The sequence below is a fragment of the Haliotis rufescens genome, unplaced genomic scaffold (assembly GCF_023055435.1).
Source record: "Haliotis rufescens isolate VD_foot unplaced genomic scaffold, xgHalRufe1.0.p SCAF_6, whole genome shotgun sequence".
NCBI classification, from domain to species: Eukaryota; Metazoa; Mollusca; class Gastropoda; order Lepetellida; family Haliotidae; genus Haliotis; species Haliotis rufescens.
Genome location: NW_025964334.1, coordinates 33,678,579 through 33,702,226, shown reverse-complemented (window position 1 = coordinate 33,702,226; position 23,648 = coordinate 33,678,579). Strand labels below are relative to the sequence as shown.

At 41.4% G+C, this 23,648-nt stretch overlaps 1 protein-coding gene across 2 annotated transcripts in view; it reads right to left on the bottom strand.

The window, feature by feature from the left end:
• Nucleotides 1-416: 416 nt before the first annotated feature.
• LOC124116041 (nitric oxide synthase, inducible-like) overlaps nucleotides 417-23,648 on the bottom strand; it is a 51,941-nt gene continuing 28,709 nt past the window's right edge. For both annotated transcript variants that reach the window (XM_046477250.2, XM_048386418.1), the window contains exons 14-28: nucleotides 20,975-21,024; nucleotides 20,739-20,795; nucleotides 19,933-20,107; nucleotides 18,734-18,878; nucleotides 16,308-16,386; nucleotides 14,981-15,174; nucleotides 14,452-14,621; nucleotides 11,695-11,905; nucleotides 9,600-9,681; nucleotides 6,052-6,185; nucleotides 5,255-5,412; nucleotides 4,043-4,234; nucleotides 3,543-3,713; nucleotides 899-1,002; nucleotides 417-597 (exon numbers count right to left, since the gene is read on the bottom strand). In XM_046477250.2, the coding sequence (XP_046333206.2) occupies nucleotides 922-1,002; nucleotides 3,543-3,713; nucleotides 4,043-4,234; nucleotides 5,255-5,412; nucleotides 6,052-6,185; nucleotides 9,600-9,681; nucleotides 11,695-11,905; nucleotides 14,452-14,621; nucleotides 14,981-15,174; nucleotides 16,308-16,386; nucleotides 18,734-18,878; nucleotides 19,933-20,107; nucleotides 20,739-20,795; nucleotides 20,975-21,024 (1,899 nt within the window). In that variant the 3' untranslated portion in view covers nucleotides 417-597; nucleotides 899-921. The remainder of the gene's footprint in view (nucleotides 598-898; nucleotides 1,003-3,542; nucleotides 3,714-4,042; nucleotides 4,235-5,254; nucleotides 5,413-6,051; nucleotides 6,186-9,599; nucleotides 9,682-11,694; nucleotides 11,906-14,451; nucleotides 14,622-14,980; nucleotides 15,175-16,307; nucleotides 16,387-18,733; nucleotides 18,879-19,932; nucleotides 20,108-20,738; nucleotides 20,796-20,974; nucleotides 21,025-23,648) is intronic.

Genomic DNA, 23,648 nt, shown 5'->3' with positions numbered 1-23,648 from the left:
GATGTCTGCGTGAACGCTCTCGTGAAGTATCGTCGATGTCTGTCACAAGAACCCCGTATATATCGTTAATATAAGGGTTAAAATAAAAATATATTTACATAGGAATATGTTAATAAATTAAAGATTTACCACCCAATAATTCAAAGTCGTTGTTTACAGATTACATACTCCATTGCATCACGAATCGCAATCAGTGGACATGAAGGCCAATGAGTTGGTTCCTGACAGTCCCTTACATGTCCACTTCTTAGCTTCGCACGGGTGGTCCAGTCGTCAAAGGCGCCGCGATTCGCTGTGCAGAGTTGCGTCCCTTGGGCACACCAGAAACTATGATTGTGGGTACGAATCCCGGTTCGCCCCGATTATGTTTCTGGGTTAGTCAGCACCAGACCCGTGCTCGTGGGTTTCACCGAAGTGGTAAACGTCTGAGATCTGCATCACTCCGGGCTTTCCTCCCACATTAAACTGACACGCCGCGATATAACTGGTATAATGTTAAAAGCGGCATTAAACCCAACTCACTCACTCACTCTTAGCTTGGCTGTTGGCATCACGAAGCTATGTCGTCTATTATCTCCCTTTGATCTTCTTCCGGTTCTGCGTGAATGAAAGAACATGGTGAACAAGAGGATGTCCTGTGCTTGACAGTGGATAAGAAAACAAATGGTCCGAATATGTTACACCAAATGATTTGTTTGTTTGTTGTTGACATCTTGAGCATCGATCCATGCAATTGGTATACGATGGCAATTGGTATAAATGCACTGCTTTTTTGGTCACAATATGGATGAAATACCGTCGATGTGATTTTAAATTTTAATTCACTCACACTGTACTGGTCCATGTACCAACACAGTACGTCCACAAATATAACGTGAAAAATAATAATGCAACTCACCTAGCGTTACTGTTACCACGGACCTAGTTGGACTCTACACCTGCGCTGAAGCCATCAAGTGAAGTTAGTGATGTATTAAGCACTGCCCGGCGTACAAACTGGTTCTGCAACGTAATGAAGTGACAGATGTACAAAATAATACTTTGAGGCTGCTTTGTGTCGTCACAAGGTGATGCAGAAGCTCACTCAGCAGGTCCATCACCTTACGGGACATGAGTGGCCAAGTAGTTAAAGTCGTCATTCACCATACAGACTTGCGACACATGCAGGGTGGGTTCAAATTCTGAATGCGGAAGATAATCGACTCTGATTGGTCAATCAGAAGTTTCAAATCACAGCAACCACCTCTGATTGAAGTATCTGTTTTAAGTGCTTCATCACCGCAGAAGATAATATTTAGGGGAAAAAATATTTATCTCTCAGTCATTGTCCGTAGGCGTTTTGAAATAATAATATTAGATAATAATATGCAAAGTTGCGGTTACAACGTCAACATAGAGCAATACTGATGGGGCAAAAAGCACGATAGCAATCGACAAGAGCGTATTTTAACTATGGTACGAACGCGCAATATTAATGATTGTCACCGGATCGTGAGACCCAATCGGCGCAGCTCGGTGTCTTTTGCTCATTAGGGTATTGTCGAAGAATTTTTTGTTTTTAAATTTTATTCTCTAGCAGTTAAATCGAATGCTTTTGTCTTGTATTGATTTCATATATGTTATCCAATATATGTCTATGCAATCTTATTCATGTATTGAAAGTGTTTTGTAACTTTTTCACGCAGTATAGGGGTTACCTAGTACTTCGTAGATATTTCACATGTATTCATAGTTATTTTTCCAACTTGCTAATAGCGGTCGGTCGGATAGCCTAATGGTTAAAACGTTCGCCCGTCACGCCGATGACCCGGGTTCGATTCCCGACATAGGTACAATGTGTGAAGCCAATTTCTGGTGTCCCCAGTCGTGATATTACTGGGATATTGCTAAAAGCTCACCTTACTAATTGTACATATCTGGTTGTAAATGTTTAATGCTTCCCTTTGGTGGCTTATGTTCAGGACATTATTTTGATACCTATATTCCTATATTGGTTTAGTAGTTAGTTTGCTAATCCCTCGTGTATTCCCTATCTCACACTGTTCTGTTAGCTCCCAAAGGCTTTCCTTTGCTAGCTTGGGGTGGTTGTCTGCATCTAGGTCCGCATGTCTCGTTTAGGAATCTCGCCACTATCGAGTGTGTAAATTACCCCTCTACTCAGCAATCTGAATCCAGATCAATTCAACTCACTAAGATCGAAAAAGCGACAAGCGACTACTAATCACTTCAAAGTGACCACTACCAAGCCTTCGACATGATGAGGCAAGACTCACAAAATGGAGTAGAAGGGAACATGGCAAACGCCATAGACAGCTTCATGCTGTTGCTGTCAGTTAAAATAGGGAACAATCAACATGATCCAATGCCACTGGACAATGGCACGCCACAAGGCATTATAAGCCCAACCCTGTTTAACATTATGATTGATCATGTCAACTCTCCTTCCCAAGTATCTAAATTCGCTGATGACGTAGCAATATGGGTAAAACACAGAGATGTTTCACAAATCCGAAAACAACTCCAGTCAGCCCTGGGTGGAGTAGATCAATGGTGCAATAAATGGGGGTTCAACCTTTCAAGTGAAACAAAATTGTGGGAGTTCTACTTAAACACTTTTGGAAAGATGCTAATATGATATCCCGTCTCTCAATAAAAGGCAAACCAATCAAATTAAAAAAACCCTCAAAACAGGCGATTCCAGATCCAGATCCCTGTATTTCCTTGTTAGTCCAAGCGACTTGAGTCTATGAGGTTAAAGTTTTATTCAGGCGTATCCGCCAACCTAAATGTCCAAGAGACATATTTTAGGGATAAGCCTTCAGTGCCCATTTCTCCCTACCATCTCAACTCAGCTCATTTATTCTTAGAAAAACACCCACGGTGGAACATCAGATACAATTATATACAATTTTCAATAAGTACAAAAACGAGTGTTGAGTTAATTAACTCCCAGGTGTAAATTGGTTAAATGCTTGTCTATGCGACTTGTCGATTGTTTTGTTCGAGTGTGGTTTTATCAATCTTTGGTAATAGCTGTTATACAGTTGCTTAGCTAATCAGCTGGTATATTTGTTCATGGTTTATTAATCAGTGATTACGGTCAGTGTCAATGGGGGTCTTGATTCTTTAGATTGCCTCTCTTAAATAATAACAAAACTGTGACCGTTTACCACGTTTTCTATGATGGCTTTATACTTATATCATGATACCCTGGTATCAGGAGCACAGCTCCGGGACAATGGTTCCAGGCTTGATACATTGTGGGTGGTATAAACCTATTCTAGGATTGGATAGGTATACACTGCGCACTGGGGACGGGGGTGAAAATACTTAAAGGTACCCCAAGACATACATTTTACCGTTAGGAGGTGCCAAGCCTTTTTTTGGTCCCACAGCACGTCTATTTCAGAAAACCCAGTTATTCTTCCTTTTAATTATTTCCTTCAAACAGATCCCAACCAAACATCGTAAGGTGTGAAGAAAGCTCCCAGCTAATGGTATGTGATGACACCAGGGTCATCAATGATTAAGAAGCACCGTACCGTACTTGGGAACACAGGCACCACATTTCCGCCCTCGTCGACAGAGTCCGTTATTTTCCGAATCCAGGGCACGTCCTCCTCGACGTTATTTGTCTGGACCGGTGACCTGGTTTCCACTTTCGTTTTCTTCTGTAAAACTCCGAATATGTCTTCGTGGTATCTCTTGACACTCTGCAACACAGTACATATAAGCACATTTAATACTTTATGGTAGTGTGGTCTTGTCTGATACTGTATAGCACAGCTTCAAGACAGTACAACAAATAGAACAAATCCGAGTTACATTTATTCATCCTTCCTAGTATGTTGCAAATGCAGCACAAACCTTTATTTCCAGTGTTTATATTTACTCTCAGTTGACAAAGGTAGTCTTTGGCTTCTACTTATAGTGTCTATATATACCCTCAGTTGACAGATCTAGCTTTTGGCTGCTTCCAGTTTTTAAAAGTACCCTCATTTGACGATTATAGTCTTTGACTGCTTCCGGTTTTTATACGTACCCTCATTTGGCGAATATATTCTCTAGCTGCTTCCGGTGTCAGGTTCCCTTGCTCACTCAGAATCCGCTCCAGTGTCTGCCTGACGTCTTCAGCCATTTCTACATCGCCGCAAACGTAGATGTGTCCGCCAGCTTTGACCATGGTGTTGTAGACGTCCTTGGCATACTGCTGCAACATGTGCTGGACGTACATCTGTGGAGGAGACGGAACATGTCTCTATCAGGTGTGGAGGAGGCATAACATTTCACAAGCAGGTGTGAACATTACACTAGCCAGTGAGAGAGGAGATGAAACATTTCACTAGCAGGTGGGGGAGGAGATGGAATATTTCACTAGCAGGTGGGGGAGGAGATGGAACATCACACTAGTCAGTGGGGAGGAGATGGAACATTTCTCTAGCAGGTGGGGAGGAGATGGAACATTTCACTAGCAGGTGGGGGAGGAGATGGAACATCACACTAGTCAGTGGGGAGGAGATGGAACATTTCACTAGCAGGTGGGGGAGGAGATGGAACATTTCACTAGCAGGTGGGGAAGAGATGGAACATTTCACTAGCCAGTGAGGCGGATATGGAACATTTCACTAGCCAGGGAGGGAGGAGATGGAACATTTCACTAGCCAGTGGGGAGGAGATGGAACATTTCACTAGCCAGGGAGGGAGGAGATGGAACATTTCACTAGCCAGTGAGGGAGGAGATGGAACATTTCACTAGCCAGTGAGGGAGGAGATGGAACATTTCACTAGCCAGGGGACGGGGAGATGGAACATTTCACTAGCCAGGGAGGGGGGAGATGGAACATTTCGCTAGCCAGTGGGGAGGAGATGGGACATTTCACCAGACAGTAGGGGAGGAGATTAAACATTTTAGCGCTCTCAGCTGTAGAATTTGTTCAGCTGTTTGATCGAGAGATAAATGCCTATCGCTTTATAAGTGTACCGTCAGTCACTGACTTGGGCAAATACTCTTGACAATTTATTGTCGCCAAGATTTTCAGCTCTCCAAGATGTTCTATTATCTATTATCAACGATGACCCAGTATATCCTCAGGGATTCTCAGGACTGGCTCAACGAAATCAAATATGTTCTGGTGTTCAAGTCTGGCAAAACAATTATGCAATCTTGCTAATGATGTTCAGGTCTGGCTCAAAGATGATCTGGTCTTTTTTTCAGCGATGTTCAAACATACATTGACGTATAAAACACCCCTACCTTCGGTTGGCCTGGCTCGCGGGACAAGGCCACATAGTAGTCCTTCAGCACTCTCTGGTCCTTCATGGCTGCCAGCTCCGAGTCATAGACGTGATCCTGGCTGGACGACCGGCAGCCGAAATACAACCGCATGTCACCCCAGCCTCGCCGCCTGGCGTCTGAAGAACAGAATATACAAAAGTTCACTCGCAGAACATAACGGGAACACAACCCCATGTCACACCAGCTTCGCAGACTGGCGTCTGAAGAACAGAATATACAAAAGTTCACTCGCAGAACATACAGGGAACACAACCCCATGTCACACCAGCCTCGCCGATCGGGGTCTGAAGAACAAGCATACAAAAGTTCACTCGCAGAACATACAGGGAACACAACCCAATGTCACACCAGCCTTGCGGACTGGCGTCTGAAGAGCAAAACATACAAAAGTTCACTCGCAGAACATAACGGGAACACAACCCCATGTCACCCCAACCTCCCCGATCGGGGTCTGAAGAACAAAACATACAAAAGGTCACTCGCAGAACATACAGGGAACACAACCCCATGTCACACCAGCCTCGTGGACTGGCGTCTGAAGAACAGAATATACAAATGTACAGTCGCAGAACATACAGGGAACACAACCCCATGTCACACCAGCAACCCCACAACAACATGTCACTGGCGTCTGCAGAACAGAACATACAGGGGATACAACGTCATAACAGAGTGGTGTTGAATGAACTGAGCAGATGTCGCCTTTCGAGAACAAAGAAGACGGCAATCACAAGCAAGTGCAATAGTGGACTCACTTGTCGGAGTATGCCCTCTCGCCAGGTCCACCTGTCGCTGTTGCCAGAAACTCCTGAAGGGGGCGATACCTGTCCCTGGCCCCACCATCATCACCGGCAGCGTCTTGTCCTCTGGTAGGCGGAAGTTGGGGGCGCTGTCGCAGAGAGAGAGAGGGGTGAGGTGAAATGGGGTTTAACGTCGCGTCCAAGATTATTGCACTTATATAGCGACGTGCATGCACGTGTATGTGTGTGTGTGGCTGCTTGTACTATTCCGGGCTGATGCCGATTTATAGTGCTAGCCCACTGAGATACCATGCCGCAGTTTAACATGAATACCCCACTCAGACACAGTATACTGACTCCGAGCCGACCAGTCCTTGTTTTAGCCCCTTAATGCCGAGCGCCAGACAGGGTAACAACAAGTACCATCTTTTAACGTCTTTTGGTATGGCTGGGGACCTTCCGCTCTCCGGGCGGACGCTCTACCATTAGACCACGGAGGCGGTCCCCGCAGAGAGAGAGATGGATACAGGTTTTTAATCTTATATATGAATGCCCTTTGTCGTGATAAGATTCAATCTTGCTAAAACCATGTTTATTTGTTTGTTGTTTAACGCCACACGCATTCCAGCTATATGACGGGGGGTTGTAAATAATCGAGCCTGGACCAGACAATTCAATGATTGATATCATGAACATGGATCCACGCTTTTGGGAAACGATGAAATGCATCAACCAAGACAATGAGCCTGACCACCCGATCCCGTTAGCCGCCTCTTACGACAAGCATAGTCGCCTCTTACTACAAGCATGGCTTTCTGAAGTCCTATTCTAACCCGGATCTTCACGGGTCAGTCTGTTCTATAGGTGTGTGGCCTTTCAGTATATGTGTAAATAAAGATTGACATATTGCATTTTGCAAGTGATAAAGCAGCACTGTTGTCAGGGGATTGTTACGCATCCCAAGTGTTTACGGACTTATTATAATGAGAAATACCGTTTGTTAACGATTTTCAGACGTGTAAATACTATTCTTCTCTTTGTGCTTATTTTTCAATTTCAAAGTAAGTATGAATAACGGTTAGCAATTTTGGTTATCTCTCAAATGTCAAAAGTTCCCATACAGTTAAACAAAACATTATAATGAACCAGTTGTTTACGCATTTTAAGTTGTTGTTCGAGAAGGATTATTGTGAGATTGGCAATCCAGAAATAGGAAGAAATGTTGATGAAGTCACCAAATCTATTTTGGATTCGGCCACTGAACAAGAGGAGGTCCATAAGGCCATTATGACGCAACAAGACGGTAATGCTAGTCATCTGATAATGACAAGTTCATTTCTGAAATGTAAATATTCTGCTGACGCTTAGTACCTTATATTAGAATTATCTTTAATATTATGTTTGAAAAAGCCTATTTTTCAACTTCATTGTCAGATGGGATTATGGTCCCTTTGTACAAGAAAGATAATGTGAACTCCATTTACACTATTAAATGTGTTCAGTAAGATATACTGTATTCGACGTCACAAGCGCCCAGGGCGCTCTCAAAATTAGAAATAGGGGCTCTTATTAGAATATTATTTTGGTGAAAAAAAAAACAGAGTTGAAAGATCGTAAATTTCGTGGTTTATGCTGACAGCCTGAAATGTTTACATACAACAGATATTTTTTTCCAGAAGTCAATTGCCCATAATTAAGGGTGCATATAAGACACGAGTGCGTATTAAACACCAATAAATAAGTCTTGTGTACATTGATCAATCGGAAGGGGTGCTAATATCGCCATGGGCGCTTATTAGAGCGAGGCGCTTATTACGTCGAATACGGTATGTTTAATTCTTAATACAAGACAACACTCCTGGAGTGAATGCTTTGATAAAATTATCGAATCCCAGCCTGGTTTCCGTCGTTGTTTACTCAACAACTGACAACATGTAGATTTTACAGTCAGTCATACAATGATATCTTGGAAAGAAGCGAGGCAAAAAGTATACTGTATTTGTCGATTCTATGAACATATCCACACTTTGGACAGTTTTAAGTGATAATGGGATTTCAACAAAAATGTATAATTCCATTTAAACAATTTATGATAGTGTTAAATCTTATGTAAGATTTGATCACCATTCAGAGTTCTTTGAATCTAACGTCGGAGTCAGACAAGGGTGCGTTTTGAGCCCGTTTTTGTTCGGCATTTTTATTGATGACAGCTAACGAAATAGAAAAAAACCTGTGAACCAGAAATACAACATCATCTACGTATTATTCATCTTTTTCTTGTGCTTTTCGCCAATGGTGTGATCCGTATTTCTGATGCAGGTTTTTGACTTTAGTAGCGAATTTATGTCTTACCTGAGTATTGTAATAATAATGGCTTAACTTTCGATAAGACCAAAGTTGTGTTTAAACGTCGGTGTATTTTTTCCAGGTTTGAAAAGTGGTCTTACTGTGATAAACAGCTAACGTGTGTTTCTCCACATAAGTATTTGGGCGTTGTTTGTGCAAGTAACCTATGTTGGATTAGCAGCATATTACTAATGCTGCTAAACAGGCTAAGAGTGCACAATTCACTGTTTTAAAAACTCTTGTAAGTCTTAAACCTGTTCCATATAGTTTATTTCAAGGGTATTTGACACTTAAGTTCTGCCTATTCTTTTATATGTGTCTGACATTTTGGGTATTGATATTTATATCCAAGAAAATGTTATGATATGCAGTTTCAATCTATAGATAATGGTAAATGACTGGGCTTCAAAGTTCAAGGTTTTATTAGGGAAACATATACAGAGGAAAACAAGAATTTGTCTGAATTTGTTTTACGTTTACAATTTTGTGCAAGACTGGCATTCATCTTCAATAAATAACTCTAAAATGTTTGAAACTGAATTTGTTGCTGAACCTCATATCTCTCTTATATTAATTAATAAATTTCGATGTGCATTAGCTCAGTTTTGCTGAAGCTTTCACACTCTTCATGTAGTAACGGGAAGATATCTTAAAACACCAAGAGAGCAAAGGTTATGCAACGTTTGTAAACAGGGTTGCATTGAGAACGAACATCATTTTCTATTAGTGTGTGAGAAGTATGATCACTTGCGTAAACAGTATATCCCTTCAAAATATTATGTCTATCCTACTTCCTAATAATCAATATACTCATCTCCTTTAAAAATGAATGCATTAAAAGAAATGTCACTGTATTTATATATCCTTCGAAGAGCCTGAGAATGTTTTATTTTGCAGCCATTATGGTAGACAGGGATCAATGTCCTCACTTTAATTGTGACTTTTGAACACTTATGTATACTTATATATTATATTGTATGTCGACCAAGTTCGTACCATAGGCCGATGGACCACAAATGTGCAAATACTTTATATCTTAAAAATTAATGCGTCTCCAAATTATACAATTAGACTGGTGACCCATAGCCAAAAATGCAAAAAGTAAACGAATGAATGCACCGGATCTTCACGGGTGGCTAAAACCATGTGATGTACTTAATGCATGCAAACTCATCCATGGTGATTTCGGAGTGATTCAACTTTTTAAATTTACTTACGCTCTGATAGCACACGGGATGACCTGCCCGACTTCCAGTTTGTTCAGCCAACCGGAACACACACCCTCGTGTTCGATGCCACCTAGATCGAAAACTATTTTATTGATGTCATGTTCTTATTACGTTGGCAATTACCCTCAATAAAAAGCATTTAGTTGTTAAATAAAATATAGACATAACTTCATGCAACGTGAAGGCATCCGGTGTTAAAGGGTGTGTGTCCAATTTTAATCAGGTAATAAAACTCAAGTGACGTCAAGTGAGCCCTACTCCGTGCGTGAGGTGGTGAGGTGGTGAGGTGGAAAGGGGTTTAACGTCGCGTCCATGATGATTGCACTTATATAGCGACGTACATGTACATGTGTGTGTGTGTGTGTGTGTCTTCTTGTACTAGTCCGGACTGATGCCGATTTATAGTGCTTGCCCACTGAGATACCATGCCGCAGTTTTAACATAAATACCCCACTCAGACACAATATACTGACTCCGAGCCGACCAGTCCTTGTTTCAGTCCCTTAATGCCGAGCGCTAGACAGGGTAACAAAAAGTTCCATTTCTTAACGTCTTTTGGGGTGGGGTTGTAGGCATAAAGCTAAAAGGGGCAATTAAGTTTCGCAAAGAATCCGCAGACTCTCTGTGGAGTTTTTGCTGAGCAAAGTAGAAGTAAAAGACTTTTCTCTTGTAGTATATGTGAATCTTTCTAATTTACTACAATACAAGAAAGTAAACATTTGCGAGATAACATTCTGTATCTATATCTAACACATTTATCTTCACAACAAAATGTTGAAAGAGTTCTGCGTATCAAAGGCAAATCGCGGTGAATATTATAGGATTGGATCACTGAGCAGTAGCAAAAACCTTTTTAATGTACGGCATTATGAGAAATATCGGTGTCTTGTTCTATCGCTTTCTCGTCTCGTGTTATCACTTTTTTGTCTCGTGTTATCGCTTTCTCGCGGCCGCAATAATGTCCGCTCTCGGGCACTATAGTAATGGGATGACCTGGGATCACTTGTCTCAGATTCTTTGTTTTCCCTCTCGCACGAATGAGGTCATGGCTTAATTCCTTTGTTTATAATAGCTACTATACGGTAACGCCCTCGCGTGTATCATGAGTGATGGAGGATGCAGTGTCTATAAAGCATGAGGTATTGACGATGCCTGTCACATAAACTGTTTAAATATCGCTAAGTATCGGTAAGGGTTTAAATCAATGAATATCTAACGGGGAAAAGTTAATAATTCAAACATTTACCAATCTCATTAAAATCAGACCTTAGTTCTCGCTACCGCTAAACAAAGATCTGAAGACATTCCATTAGGGGCACGTCAGAACGACCTTTCCTCCGACCAATGAGGGCGTCGCTTACCAGATCATGAAAGTTACAGTCGGAATGTGATTTCTAATCATACAACCTCGAAAACTTTAACACGGGGTATTCCGAACGATAGTTACAGGTTTAACGACTGAATCCATACAATCTAGACCATCTATTAGCCATTCCAGAATGTTCTTTTGTTTAGGTTTCAAATTTGTAATCGAGAATTTGTCCAAATATGTTTCGAAGCGTTGTCACCAATTTGAAATTAGTGCCGTAAAGCACGAGAAAGCTGCCTTCTGATTGGCCATTCTATTGGTCGGTCAAAGTTCGCGCAAGGTCGGCCTGACGTGACCCGTAATAAGATGTCCTCAGATCTTTGTTTAGCGATAGCGAGAACTAAGGTCTGATTTTAATGAGATTGAAGATTTACCATCCAACTGTTTACAGATTTCGCTAACAGCGGACATGAACGCCCAACGAATGTAATGTATACAGATCCGTAAAGTATTGACGATGAACTATTTGGTGCTGAAATACTATAATATTTGAAACAGTTCATGGTCGTATTCACAAGGAAGCATTGACCTTGGTTGTGTACTTGTTAGAGCCACACTAATGTAACATGCTTTTGAGTTTGACATGGTATATCTGACATTTGAGGAATGAGTATTGCTTTATGCCGCATAAGCGGTGTTGCAGCTATTCGCGGCTTCTGACATTTAAAGAGTGAATGACATTGTACTAGTTGCCATGTACAGAACCGTATTGACCTTCAGTCGTGTACTTGAGCACAGCGACAGTGGCATGGACCTCGTCGGGATGGGCGTCGGGAGACGAGCTGATGCTGTAATAGCGCTGTTTCAGCAGGGGGAGCTGTGTGACCAGCAGCGAGGCGGGTACCCGGAGGGAGGGGAATGCCTTCAACACCTCCAGGAGAGTCGGCGCGTTCGTATCCCTCCATTCCTCATAAGCGTTGGAATCCTGGAAATGGAACAGTATTGAGATAATAGCCTCGAGAGATGTGACACATGGCCACTGTGAGGTTTCACACGACTCAGTAAACTTAAGATATTCAACCTCATCTATCTGCCGTATGAGTATGAATTAAAAAGCAAACATTTAGTCTGTGTCGAACAGTACATTCCACTGATAATAATGAAGTCATATATAATATATAATATGTTTAATGAGTTAATATTGGTGGATATTATGCGAGTGAGTCAAAATTACAAAATGTCGTCTTTGATACCGTGGTTTAAATGCGTACGATAGTATGTATTACTGAACTGGGAAGTTTGTCCTGTATGCAATTAAGCTCGCAAGATCGAAGGTTCACACAGTTTAACCAGCGCTTTTAAATCGTTCACACTTCAATGAACCCATCCAAACCGACGTTCAATTCTCATAATTTCATACTTTGTAGTTAAGTGGTCTCGCCGAATAATATTGTAACAATGTTTGCTTAATTTTGAAGTCCTCTGGTTTCGCCGAAGAACATTGCAACAATGTTATTTTGTCGGTATATGCCGGCTCTCGGTCACATACGTTTCCCAACTCATACTCAGTTACGCAAAGAAAAATAGCTTTTTGAATATATACAACATAACCTAGAAATATGTTAACCTAATTTCATTCTCTGAACAAATTTACAAACAATATTTGGGATATATCAAATCTTAAAAATAGGTTACAGGCGAGGTCATCCTTCAAGCGCGGATTTATATATGACGTCACATAAGTTTGTAAAGAGATGCATTTCGAGTCGAACGGGAGCATGAGGATGAAATTTATACTTACTGCTGTTGAAAATGACGTTTATGGAGCAGTTATGGAAAACATCCCAACGCGTGAACCCTCTCATGGCACTAGCAAATTGGGAATATCACCGATTTATGAATGTTTTGCTTGTGTTTGGATAATCGCAAACCAATTCGGACGATGCGGAATGGACTGGTGGGGATAGAACCGAGTGCACTGAAACTTGCGTTTTTTGTCTTAATTTTCAACGTCAGGGTGTGTTATATTTGGAGTTTGGGATTTGTCGCGTGTGCTGGAATACTTTGCTTAGCTGGTGTTTCTTGTCACCTGAGATGGACCTACTGTATGACTAGCTTCATTTCTGTGCCCCGTACTCCTCATGTGCCACCGCTTCTCGGCCTGGAATGCGCGGAGAAGGTCGGCCAACTCAGAAACCCGAATAGTAGATTTCTAATTTCTCAAAATCTTAGATTTTTTCCCCGATGCGACAGTGAATCGGGTTTTAGTTTGGGATTGATCAGGAGCAGTCGCGTTTGCTCTGTGCCAGCGGCCACATCTGAGCAGGGCGCTACATTGTTTTCATTGTTGCTTGATTCCTGTCATTTCCGAAAACAAGGCATCAAAGTCAATATCGCTCAATAAATCAATTTCGTTCACCTCAGAAATTTTACAGAATTAATTTTCTTTACTTGCGTTATTAGTTTTGAAAGATAGCCATTCCATATCCAAATCACCGTAAGGACAATCCATTTTGTTTCATGTAGCAGCTAGACGACATCAAACACCAGCATTTATTTATTTATTTATAATTCAGATGAAATGTTACAAGACCAGGCAAAATATTCAATTAATTATATTGCTGATAAATGCAGGTATTAAAAAGAAAATAGAAAAACGAGTTAATCGTAAACACCGATCGAGAATTCGGGGAAGCCCCGGAAAGTAGTTCCGGCAAAAGTTCACGCGATCAATTTCACAAAAAATTGTTCACATCGTGTGGACGGTTTTTGTCCGTTCACAGGTGTGTGAACCCCAAATATCAGATCACGTGACTACCCCTTCAGCCAATCATCATGAAAGAAACTGTAAACTTCAAAGTATGAAATTATTGATGAACCACTGCCGCAAAAATAGGCCCAAGACGATTAAACATTCAATTAAATAGCAAGGCCACATTCAGATAACGTTATTTTTAATTTAAACATAGTATATACCAACCCGTTACGTATTGGCAATGGCCTACTAGTATTTGACGCGTACATATTACGACTCGTATTTGAAACAGTTCTTGGTCGCATTGCTCCGGAAGTAATGAGTCAATAACAAGTGCAGTACTTTAGAAAAAGAACATATTTCTTCTGTTCATACTTTTTGAGCTAAGCGTCATTTTTGTTCTTGTCACGTTCTTTCATCTTGCATTTGATTTGTTTGTTTGTTTGTTGTTGTTGTGTAACGCTACACTCAGTAATATATATGACGTCAGTCTGTAAATATTCGAGTCTGGACCAGGCAATCCAGTAACCGACACCATGGCCATCGATCTACGCAGCTGGGATACGATGACATGCATGAACCAAGTCAACGAACCTGACCGCCCGATCCTGTTAGTCGCCTCTTACACGTACAGCAATCCTCGGTTGCTGAAGACCGATTGTAACCTGAACCTTCACGGGGCTAGTCAAATATGAGGCTTACCATAATTGTTTTAACCAAATTATCCTAATTTCGGTTCCTAATATATGTTTATCATGACGTATGTCTCGACTCACGGTGGTCAACAGGTCCAGCCTGTCTCTGTCCTGATTATTGTCTGCCAAGGTGGACAACGTCTTCAGGAGGTCCTGGGTTGGGGGCGTGGTGATATCCAGGTACCGGGTGAAGGCGGTTCTTAGAGAACACGATGGTACCTTATCCCATGTCACCCAGTTCTCCACGGTGCCTGGAATATCGCAATGTCATGATGTCAAATACAATTATATATAGAGTACAGATGGGTGACTGTGTAAGTTAATTTCAATTTCCGCTTCGAAAAGTGCACGTGGTGCATGCCTTAGAAACCCGTGAGCACGGGTATTATGCAAACAAACCCAGAAACAGATCAAATAAATCCAACAACCCTATAGATAAATCCAACAACCATAGGGTTCTGGTACGCCTAAGGGACGCAACTCTCCACAACGAACTGCGGTGCCTCAGCTGACTAGGCCATCCGTGGAACGTCTAGATATTATGTTCAACGTGAAGTACAGATTAAAGAAGCAAAGAAATTGGTTTTCAAATCAATGTTATTTAGTTTACCTCGCGCGGTTGTCTCCTCCTGCATCACCTCTATCCGCATGATCTGTCCAGCAGAGGGCGCTTCGTGTAGGCGAGACAAGATGGCTTCCACCATTGCCGGTGAATTTGAAGGAAATATGGCAACGTGATCACCTGGGCTGTACTTCATGGCAGTAGAAGAATTAGTCCCCAGCCGTACCAGGATAGTTTGGCGCCTGAGTGAACCAAGTGAGTCTCTCATTAGTGTCAAATACACTCAGGCAAATTATCACCAACCTGACCTTAACTAATAGCTAAGGGTAATATGAGACAGGTAAAACCTAGCTAATGAACGAACACAGTATTCTGTGGCACAATTGCGAGTCCATTAAATATTAATAAATATTTATGCTGTGGGTCAAAATATATGTATTTGTACACATTTTATGAGTGTGCAAATACACCAATCAAATGTACATGACCAGATTCATTCAGACTAATTTAGACTGCCTCCGTGGTCTAGTGGTAGAGCGTCCGCCCGGAGAGCGGAAGGTCCGAGGTTCGATCCCCGACCGCGTCATACCAAAAGACGTTAATAGATGGTACTTGTTGTTACCCTGTCTGGCGCTCGGCATTAAGGGGCTAAAACAAGGACTGGTCGGCTCGGAGTCAGTATACTGTGACTGAGTGGGGTATTCATGTTAAACTGCGGCATGGTATCTCAGTGAGCTAGCACTATAAATCGGCATTCAATCCGGACTAGTACAAGCAGCCACACACACACACGTGCATGCACGTCGCTATATAAGTGCAATAATCTTTGACGCGACGTTAAACCCCATTTCACCTCACCTCACCTCAGACTTATTTAACAGAAAGATCTGTTCTGTTAAAAAAATGACGACTGTGACCGTAATATGTTGTGGTTATCAGCTCATTATTCAATGAAGCTCCTTTCCAGCTTGTTGCTGTTTGGAAGCTGATATATTAGTAATAAAATACTGACAACACAATAATGCCACTAGTACTAGCACATCCTTCATGTTGGTGTTCTTGTTTTATATAATTGTTCTCATGACTGTTGAAATACTTGCAATCTGTACAGTGTAAAAAATTTCTTTTCTCAGCAATATATTCACTTAACATTTTATATGCACTAGTTGAAGTGATAGTTTCCTCACAACATTAGCGTAGATCGGAATTCAATTCATCTGAATTATCGCCAGCTATGCTGTACCAAGCGGTGGTCGTACCTATTCACAGGTATGCATGGTGTATATACACAGCCTGTGAAGTATTGACGATGTTGAAAGCGGCATAAAGCCTGATGCTATTGATACAGGGGTTGAAGTGAATTGCAAGTACATACGGAGACGTAGCAGACTGGAGCTGTCGCCTCTCTTGGACCTTACACGGCTCCACATGCTTGTTGTGGAGCTTGCCTAGAACTGGAAGAAGAGACGGCAGATAGAGTGAGTGAGTGGATACTGCTTTACGCTACATCAGTAAAAAATTACAGCTATTCACAGCGAAAAGATGACAGAAACCGCATCATCTAACGCGCAGTACTCCATGGTCATACCATAATGTTTTACAATATTTCCAATCATATTTGTCTGACACTAGTCGAGACAAGTTACAAGTTGTATATGGTGGCCGTGTTTAGCTGGACCCAGTAAAACTTTGATATCGCTATGGGCATTGGTTAGGGGGCTATGGGTCAGGGTAATTTACGAACGGCTCAAGAATCTTTTTTTAAATCTGTCAATGACCTCGGCACTGAAGAAGACTTCAAATATCAAAAAGCGCACATGCGTCATGTACACAATACACTACATATATATACAAGAGTAAGTGAGTATGGTTTTACGCCGCAATATTCAAGCAATATCACGGCGGAGGACACCAGAAATGGGTTCCACACATTGTACCAATGTCGGGAAACGAAACCGGGTCTACGGCGTGACGAGCTAACGCTTTAACCACTAGGCACGAGCACCCCCATGTATCCAAGAAGAGCTTCCGGATTAACGAGGTTTGACTCTACTACCTGTATGCAAGCATGGTTTCCGGATTAGCAAGGCTTCCTATATGGAAGGGTGAGTTCAGGAATAGCGGAGTGTTAAATACTTGCCGTATATTATTAGTTATGGTGTCTTTAGTTTCCGTATACGGTGTCATATAAGGTTAGTAGAAATATATTGGGCGAGGCGTGAGCCAAGCTCAATAATTTTCTGCTAACCTTATATGACAGCGTTCACAGCAACTAAAGACACCGAAACGAATATATTATGCCACAAAGTACACACTGTTTTGTTTCTTTATGGCACATGTCATGTCAAATGAAAACTTGACACTTACAACCGGTATAAACGACAGAACCAGTACGTCTGCTTAAGATACAACGCTTTTATGTAAACATACTTACCTTAACAATGGAACATATAATGCACTTAATGTGAGTGAGTGAGTGAGTGAGTTGGGTTTAACGCCACTTTTAACAGTATTCTAGTTACAGCACGGCGTGTCAGCTTAATGTGGGAGGAGAGCCCGAAATGATGCAGGTCTCAGACGTTTACCACTTCGGTGAAACCCACGAGCACGGGTATGGTGCTGACAAACCTAGAATCATAATCGGGGGCGAACCGGGATTCGAACCCACAATCATAGGTTTCTGGCATGCCCAGGGGACGCAACTCTGCTCAGCGAATGGCGGCGCCTTAGACGACTGGGCAACCCGTGCCCCCGCACTAAATGTGAACGTTTAAACAAATGTTATAGCTAAAATGGAAAACATTATCATACAAATACCCGCGTGTTATCAGAAATCTGCGGGCCACTATAACTATAACGACCATCTTTCCGAGGCAAGAGAGTTATCTGACTTTAAAAGTCCAGTTTCCACCCTTGCCGAACTAGGCTGGAATTACTGGGTTCGATCGTAGCGCCACCAGTGGCTATTACCAGTTATGTTCCTTCTAAGCCTCTCCTATGGACCAATCAGATTCCACCTCTCGTATCACTTGCGTTTGCTTCACACAAAATGGTGGCGCCCAGTCAGGACGATCTGATCGATCATCAAGATCTATATTGGGATAAAACGGGTCTTACACCTCGAAATGCATCAAATCACGTGAGCACCTTGATTAAAAACGTGAAAAGGTTTGGAAAATATCTGCTGACAACGAGTTGGCGGTGCACATGCTTTGCAAATCCTACAATCGACCGGAATCTGCACGACAGTTTACGAACCGGATTTCGATTTCGGTGCACGATTTTGATTAGACTATGCATAGACTCGTTAGTCCAGCCAAAATGTAACTCCATAATACCAGTCTAGTTCGGCAAGGGTGGAAACTAGACTTTTAAAGTCAGTTAACTCTCTTGCCTCGGGAAGATGATAACGACGGGCTGCTATCTATTCTATTGCTATCTGACGTCATTGGCGTCACGTTTATTGTTTAAGACGTCATCCTATAATTATTTTCTATGACGTCGCTATTTGTAAATCGGAGACCTCCGTTGTGAGCTTTTTTTTCTCTAATGTCACGAACGTGGATTCTTTAAACTGAATGTGTTTGCACAACACAAGTAATGATATTAAAAGACAAACAGAATTATCATGTGAAATATGTGCTTTGTGTGGGTCGATTAGTTACAACAATCTCGGATTTTTTTTAACGGTACACGGGCTGATATGGGGTTAGTATTTCTGCTCGCTGATTGGTCAGTCTCACTTTGAGGCATAATTATAGGTCATACTGCACTACCTGTATATAACAGAGGTTTCACTACCTGTACACAGGTCTCCCTCCTCCCCGTCAGGAAGTTCTGCTATACGGAATCTGCCGGGTGTCCACGTGTCGTCGCCACTGGACAGGTCGCCGTCGAGGTCTGTCGTGTCCATGTCACTGTCCACGTTGAACGCCGTGAGTGAGGCCTGCATTTGAGAGAGGTTGTTTTGAGGGAGGCTTGTGGTGGCAAGTCGCAAATCGGGGAGAGGAACTTCATTTTGGTTTGAGATTAGATATTAAGGAACTCAATTCTTTTTTCCGACATTAACTGGTGCTCAATTAATTATTTCAAATAAATAAGAATAACTGTATTCGTGTCTGCATGAAAAGTGGACATTATTTGTTACCTACGATGCGAGCCATATGTACAATTTATTTAAGTAAAACACGGGCTTGATTTGTATTTTGGACAAAAACGTGCCCCCCCCCCTCCAATAACATCCTCACTCTCCACCCCCCGGTTTCACGCAGAATCCATGTCATGGAATCGGTTAATGAAAGCCACGAAAAAATGCTCAATATGGTTCGAAATGGCCTTATGAACTTCCATAATCTGTTATTTTTGTACTTTACACTAGGAAAAGCAAGTTTATTTGGAACTAATTCTCCAACTCTCAAAGACAAAGAATTGACGAAAACAACAGATCATGTCCCGACCTCATCTGTAAATCCGTGGTTAAAGTTTGGCACTCCTCATGCAATGTTCGTGTATCAAATGGGAGACAGGTCGTCGAGTTTCGATGTGTCATAATCCGCTGGTTATATGTTTGAATCTTAGAATCGTCCCGAAAATGCGCGTGGGTCCCACCATGGTGGTAAAGACCGCCTTCGTAGTCTAGTGCAATGAGTGTCTGTCCGATGAGGCGGAGGTCCATGGTATGATCCCCGGCCGCGTCAAACTATACCTTTAAATATGGTACTTGTTGTTACCTTGCCTGGAGCTCGACATTTAGTGGATAAAACAAGGATTGGTCGGTTGGGAGTCAGTTCATATTAAACTACGGCATGGTATCCCAGTGGGCTAGCACTATAAAACCGGCATTACTAGTACATGCACCTCGCCATAATGCTAAACTTTTTGTACTTTCATAAGCTCAAATGCAGTATATAACTGATCAAATACTGTTCAAATAGGCATCAAACCTAACCCAACTCATTAGTGTATTAATATTGTTCAAAAGCTTCATCCGTCTACCTCACCTTAAAGGCACGCCGTGCCCAGGTCTTAAAGGAGTTCTCCTGTCCACTCAGTTCATCCCCCTCCCCTGTCTCCAGGATCTTCTGACCTCCCAGGTCCCCCAGCAGCGAGTCCAGGAAGTGGCCGAAGGCGCAGAAATTGGGGTAGGCCCTGGATCCCAGTCCAAACACCCCGTATCTATACAATTAGAAATGAAATAAAATACTGTTGAAACGGCTTTAAACCAAACTAAACTTTAATTCCACACACGTTTACGCCGTTCCTTACTTGTACCATGTTTAACAAATGCTATATTTGGGGTAACACTTGTGTAAAGAATAGATTCTCGTACTTGTTTGTTTGTTTTGTCCGGGATTCAAACCCACGCTGCCAGAGTGAGGCACCTAATCGCCACCACACAAAGTCAGCGATTTATCCCACTCAGCCACCGAGGCTTCCACAAAAATGAAAGTCCGACAGCTGGTAGTCTAGATCATGTATTTTGTGTACCCCTCATACAAAAGTACGAGAATATGTACTTTACTCAGGAAGTGCTATCCCAAATATAACATTGTGTGTTTGTACCATGTTTGTTTGTTGTTTAACGCCGCACTCAGCAATATTACAGCTATATGACGGCGGTCTGTAAATAATCGAGTGTGGACCAGACAATCATTTGAACAATGAGTATTGTTCCCTAATTCAAGGAAGATGATAATAACAAAATCATACATATATTAGTTGAATATAATGTTATAAGCCACTTCTCGTCACTTAACTGTGTAGGGATTTCATTAAAGAAAATGAAGAAATGAAAGGAAACATTTACCTGATGTTTTTTAGTGCTCCTCCTCCGTTGGCGTCCCCTACTTCAGTTCCCTTTTTTCTGGATCACAAGACGACATTGTATATGAGAGAGTCTACAGCGCGAACGGTTGCAGAATCTGTCCTGTAGGACCAATGCTGACGCTATTTCACATACACGTTCACACCCAAATTCAAGACCATTTACGAATTTAAATATAATAATATTTTGAGATGAGTATTTGTGAGAGGAATACGAACCTTTCTAGAGACCCCGACTGTATGACTTTTTCTAGGCTCTTGGCGAAAGTCTGGAAGAGAGAACGTAAACAAATTCACGTCTGCCCCGAAATATGGACAACAGATTTCTACATAAATATATGCTCCATCTTCTGATGACTTTCTCCATGTCTGTCCCACTACTCTAACCCTTCTCTCTCGTTATCTGTCTACCCATGCTTCCTTCATCTGCCTGTCATATCTTTCTCCACTCTCTCTATCACTCGCTTAAATTTGTCTACTCAATCACTCTCCCCTGCCTCATTTTGTGTCGGGATGGTGGGGTAGCCTAGTGGTTAAAGCGTTGGCTCGTCACGCTGAAAACCCGGGTTCGATTCCTCACATGGGTACAATATGTGAAGCCCATTTTACGCTCTCCCCCGCCGTGAAAATGGTGAATATTGCTACAAGCGGCGTACCATACTCACTCACTCATTTTGTGTCTATCCCATCTCTCACTTCCTTCACCCTCTTTCCCTCTCTCTATAACTCTTCCACCTCTCTCCCACTCTCTGTGTCTATCCCACCTCTCTCCCACCTCGATCTCCCTCTATCCACCTGTATCCCCGTTCACACTGACCCTTTGTATGTGTTTATCCCACCTATTTCTTCTCTCTAAGTCTCTCCCATCTTCCTTCCTCTTTTTCTCTCTCTCTCGTTCTCTCTCTCTCTCTCTCTCTCTCTCTCTCTCTCTCTCTCTCTCTCTCTCTCTCTCTCTCTGTCTACTCCATTTTGCTTTCACCTTATCTGTCTCGCCTTCCGTTTCCTTTTTTTATCCCCCCGACATATAATGACGGGGGGATATAGCCATCAGTATGTCCGTCTGTCCGTCGTCTGTCCGTCTGTAATCATTGTTTGTCCGGAGCATATTTCCTAAACCGTACAACCTAGTTTCACAAAACTTGGTACACTTACCAATAAGGCTCAGTAGTAGTGCCTTTTGCTATTTAGAGATTTTTAGAATTTTATGTTTTTGTCGTGTCCATGGAAATATGATGAACTTAGGAAATTTGAGGGTAGTGCTCTTGTCCGGAGCATATTTCCTAAACCGTACAACCTAGCTTCGCAAAACTTGGTACACTTAACAATCAGGCTCAATAGAAGTGCCTTTTGCTATTTAGAGATTTTTAGAATTTTTTATTTTTGTCGTTTCCATGGAAATATGATGAACTTTGGAAATTTGAGGGTAGTGCTCTTGTCCGGACCATATCTCCCGAACCATACAACTTAGCTTCTCAAACGTTTTTACGCCTATCAAGCAGGTTATGTAGTGGTGCCTTTGCTATTAACAGATTTCTATTTTTTTATTTTTTTCAATTTAAATTGAAAATTGATGAACTTAGGGTAATGTCCTCGTCTGGAGCATATCTTCTAAACCATGTGACAGAGATTCACCAAACTTTATGCACATATCAATCATGTTCACCAGTAGTGCAGTTTGTTATTTATAGATTTTAATCTTTTTAATTTGTAGCCCCTGACATATAATTCTAAGGTGTACTATTTACCTATATCATATACTATATATGATGTGAGCTACATAACCTAGTACATTCTCTTTAAGCCTTTGTGTCATGGGGCTACTACAGAGCTATTCATATGCGAATCTGCGAAGTTATTGTTATTACAATTTCATGAGATCATCAGAAAGTGAGCTACATGAACCAATATTTAATAACCTTCATTATATTTCTGGTTTGGGCATCAAGGAAAAAGATTTCCTTGCCAATCTAAATACATTTGACGGTACACACAGTTTACCGACATGCCACGTCGGGGGATATGTCATCTTCAGATGACTCTTGTTTTATAAAAATTCACATTTCAAATAAAATACAACGTGTAGTATTTCATCAATTATACATTATTCAAAAACCAATCCATTTACATCAAACTTTCAAAACATATTGCAAATATAGACAATCATAAAATATGATATCGTACTAGTATTCTGTGCTAGGATTGAAAAGTTTGTGGAAGGAAGACCAGAACTGAAAGAAAGCTGTTTAACTGCAATTTGAGAATGCAATTAACTTGGTCATATTGTAGTATTTAATAACTTCACGTTGAATATGTTTCAACTTTAGCTGAAAACCCTTTCGTGATTGTTTAAACACAATAAATTTGATAAGAAATATAACTACATTGAGAGATTTGTTATTCTTCCCCTTAAATCCAAATAAAATATTCTCTTTACAGAAGTCAAGTCCTCCTTTCACAGATGTCGTTAACCAGTTGAGAACAAGCTCCCACATGTGAGCAACATATTCACAATCATAAAATGCATGTACAATAGTTTCACTATATGTACCACAGAAGTTGTAACTTGGTGAATCTTTAGAACCTATACTATGTAAGTAATTATTTAAAGGTAATATGTAGTGGATAACCCGAAACTGAGACCATCTCATTCTCACTCTGGGTACACCTTGTTGCCTTCAAATTAAATCCCACCCACTGTTCATTGGTAAATACTTTCTGTAAAGTTTCTTCCCACTTAAGCATTCCCTGACATTTTATGAAAGCTGGTTGTAAGAGTGTGTTATAGAAGCGTTTACTGCCTTTATTACACCTTGTGAGTGGTGAAACATTGTATGGCAAAATAGGTTGAAAAGAGACTCTAGGCATACTCTTAAAGTTACAATTGTTTTTTTCT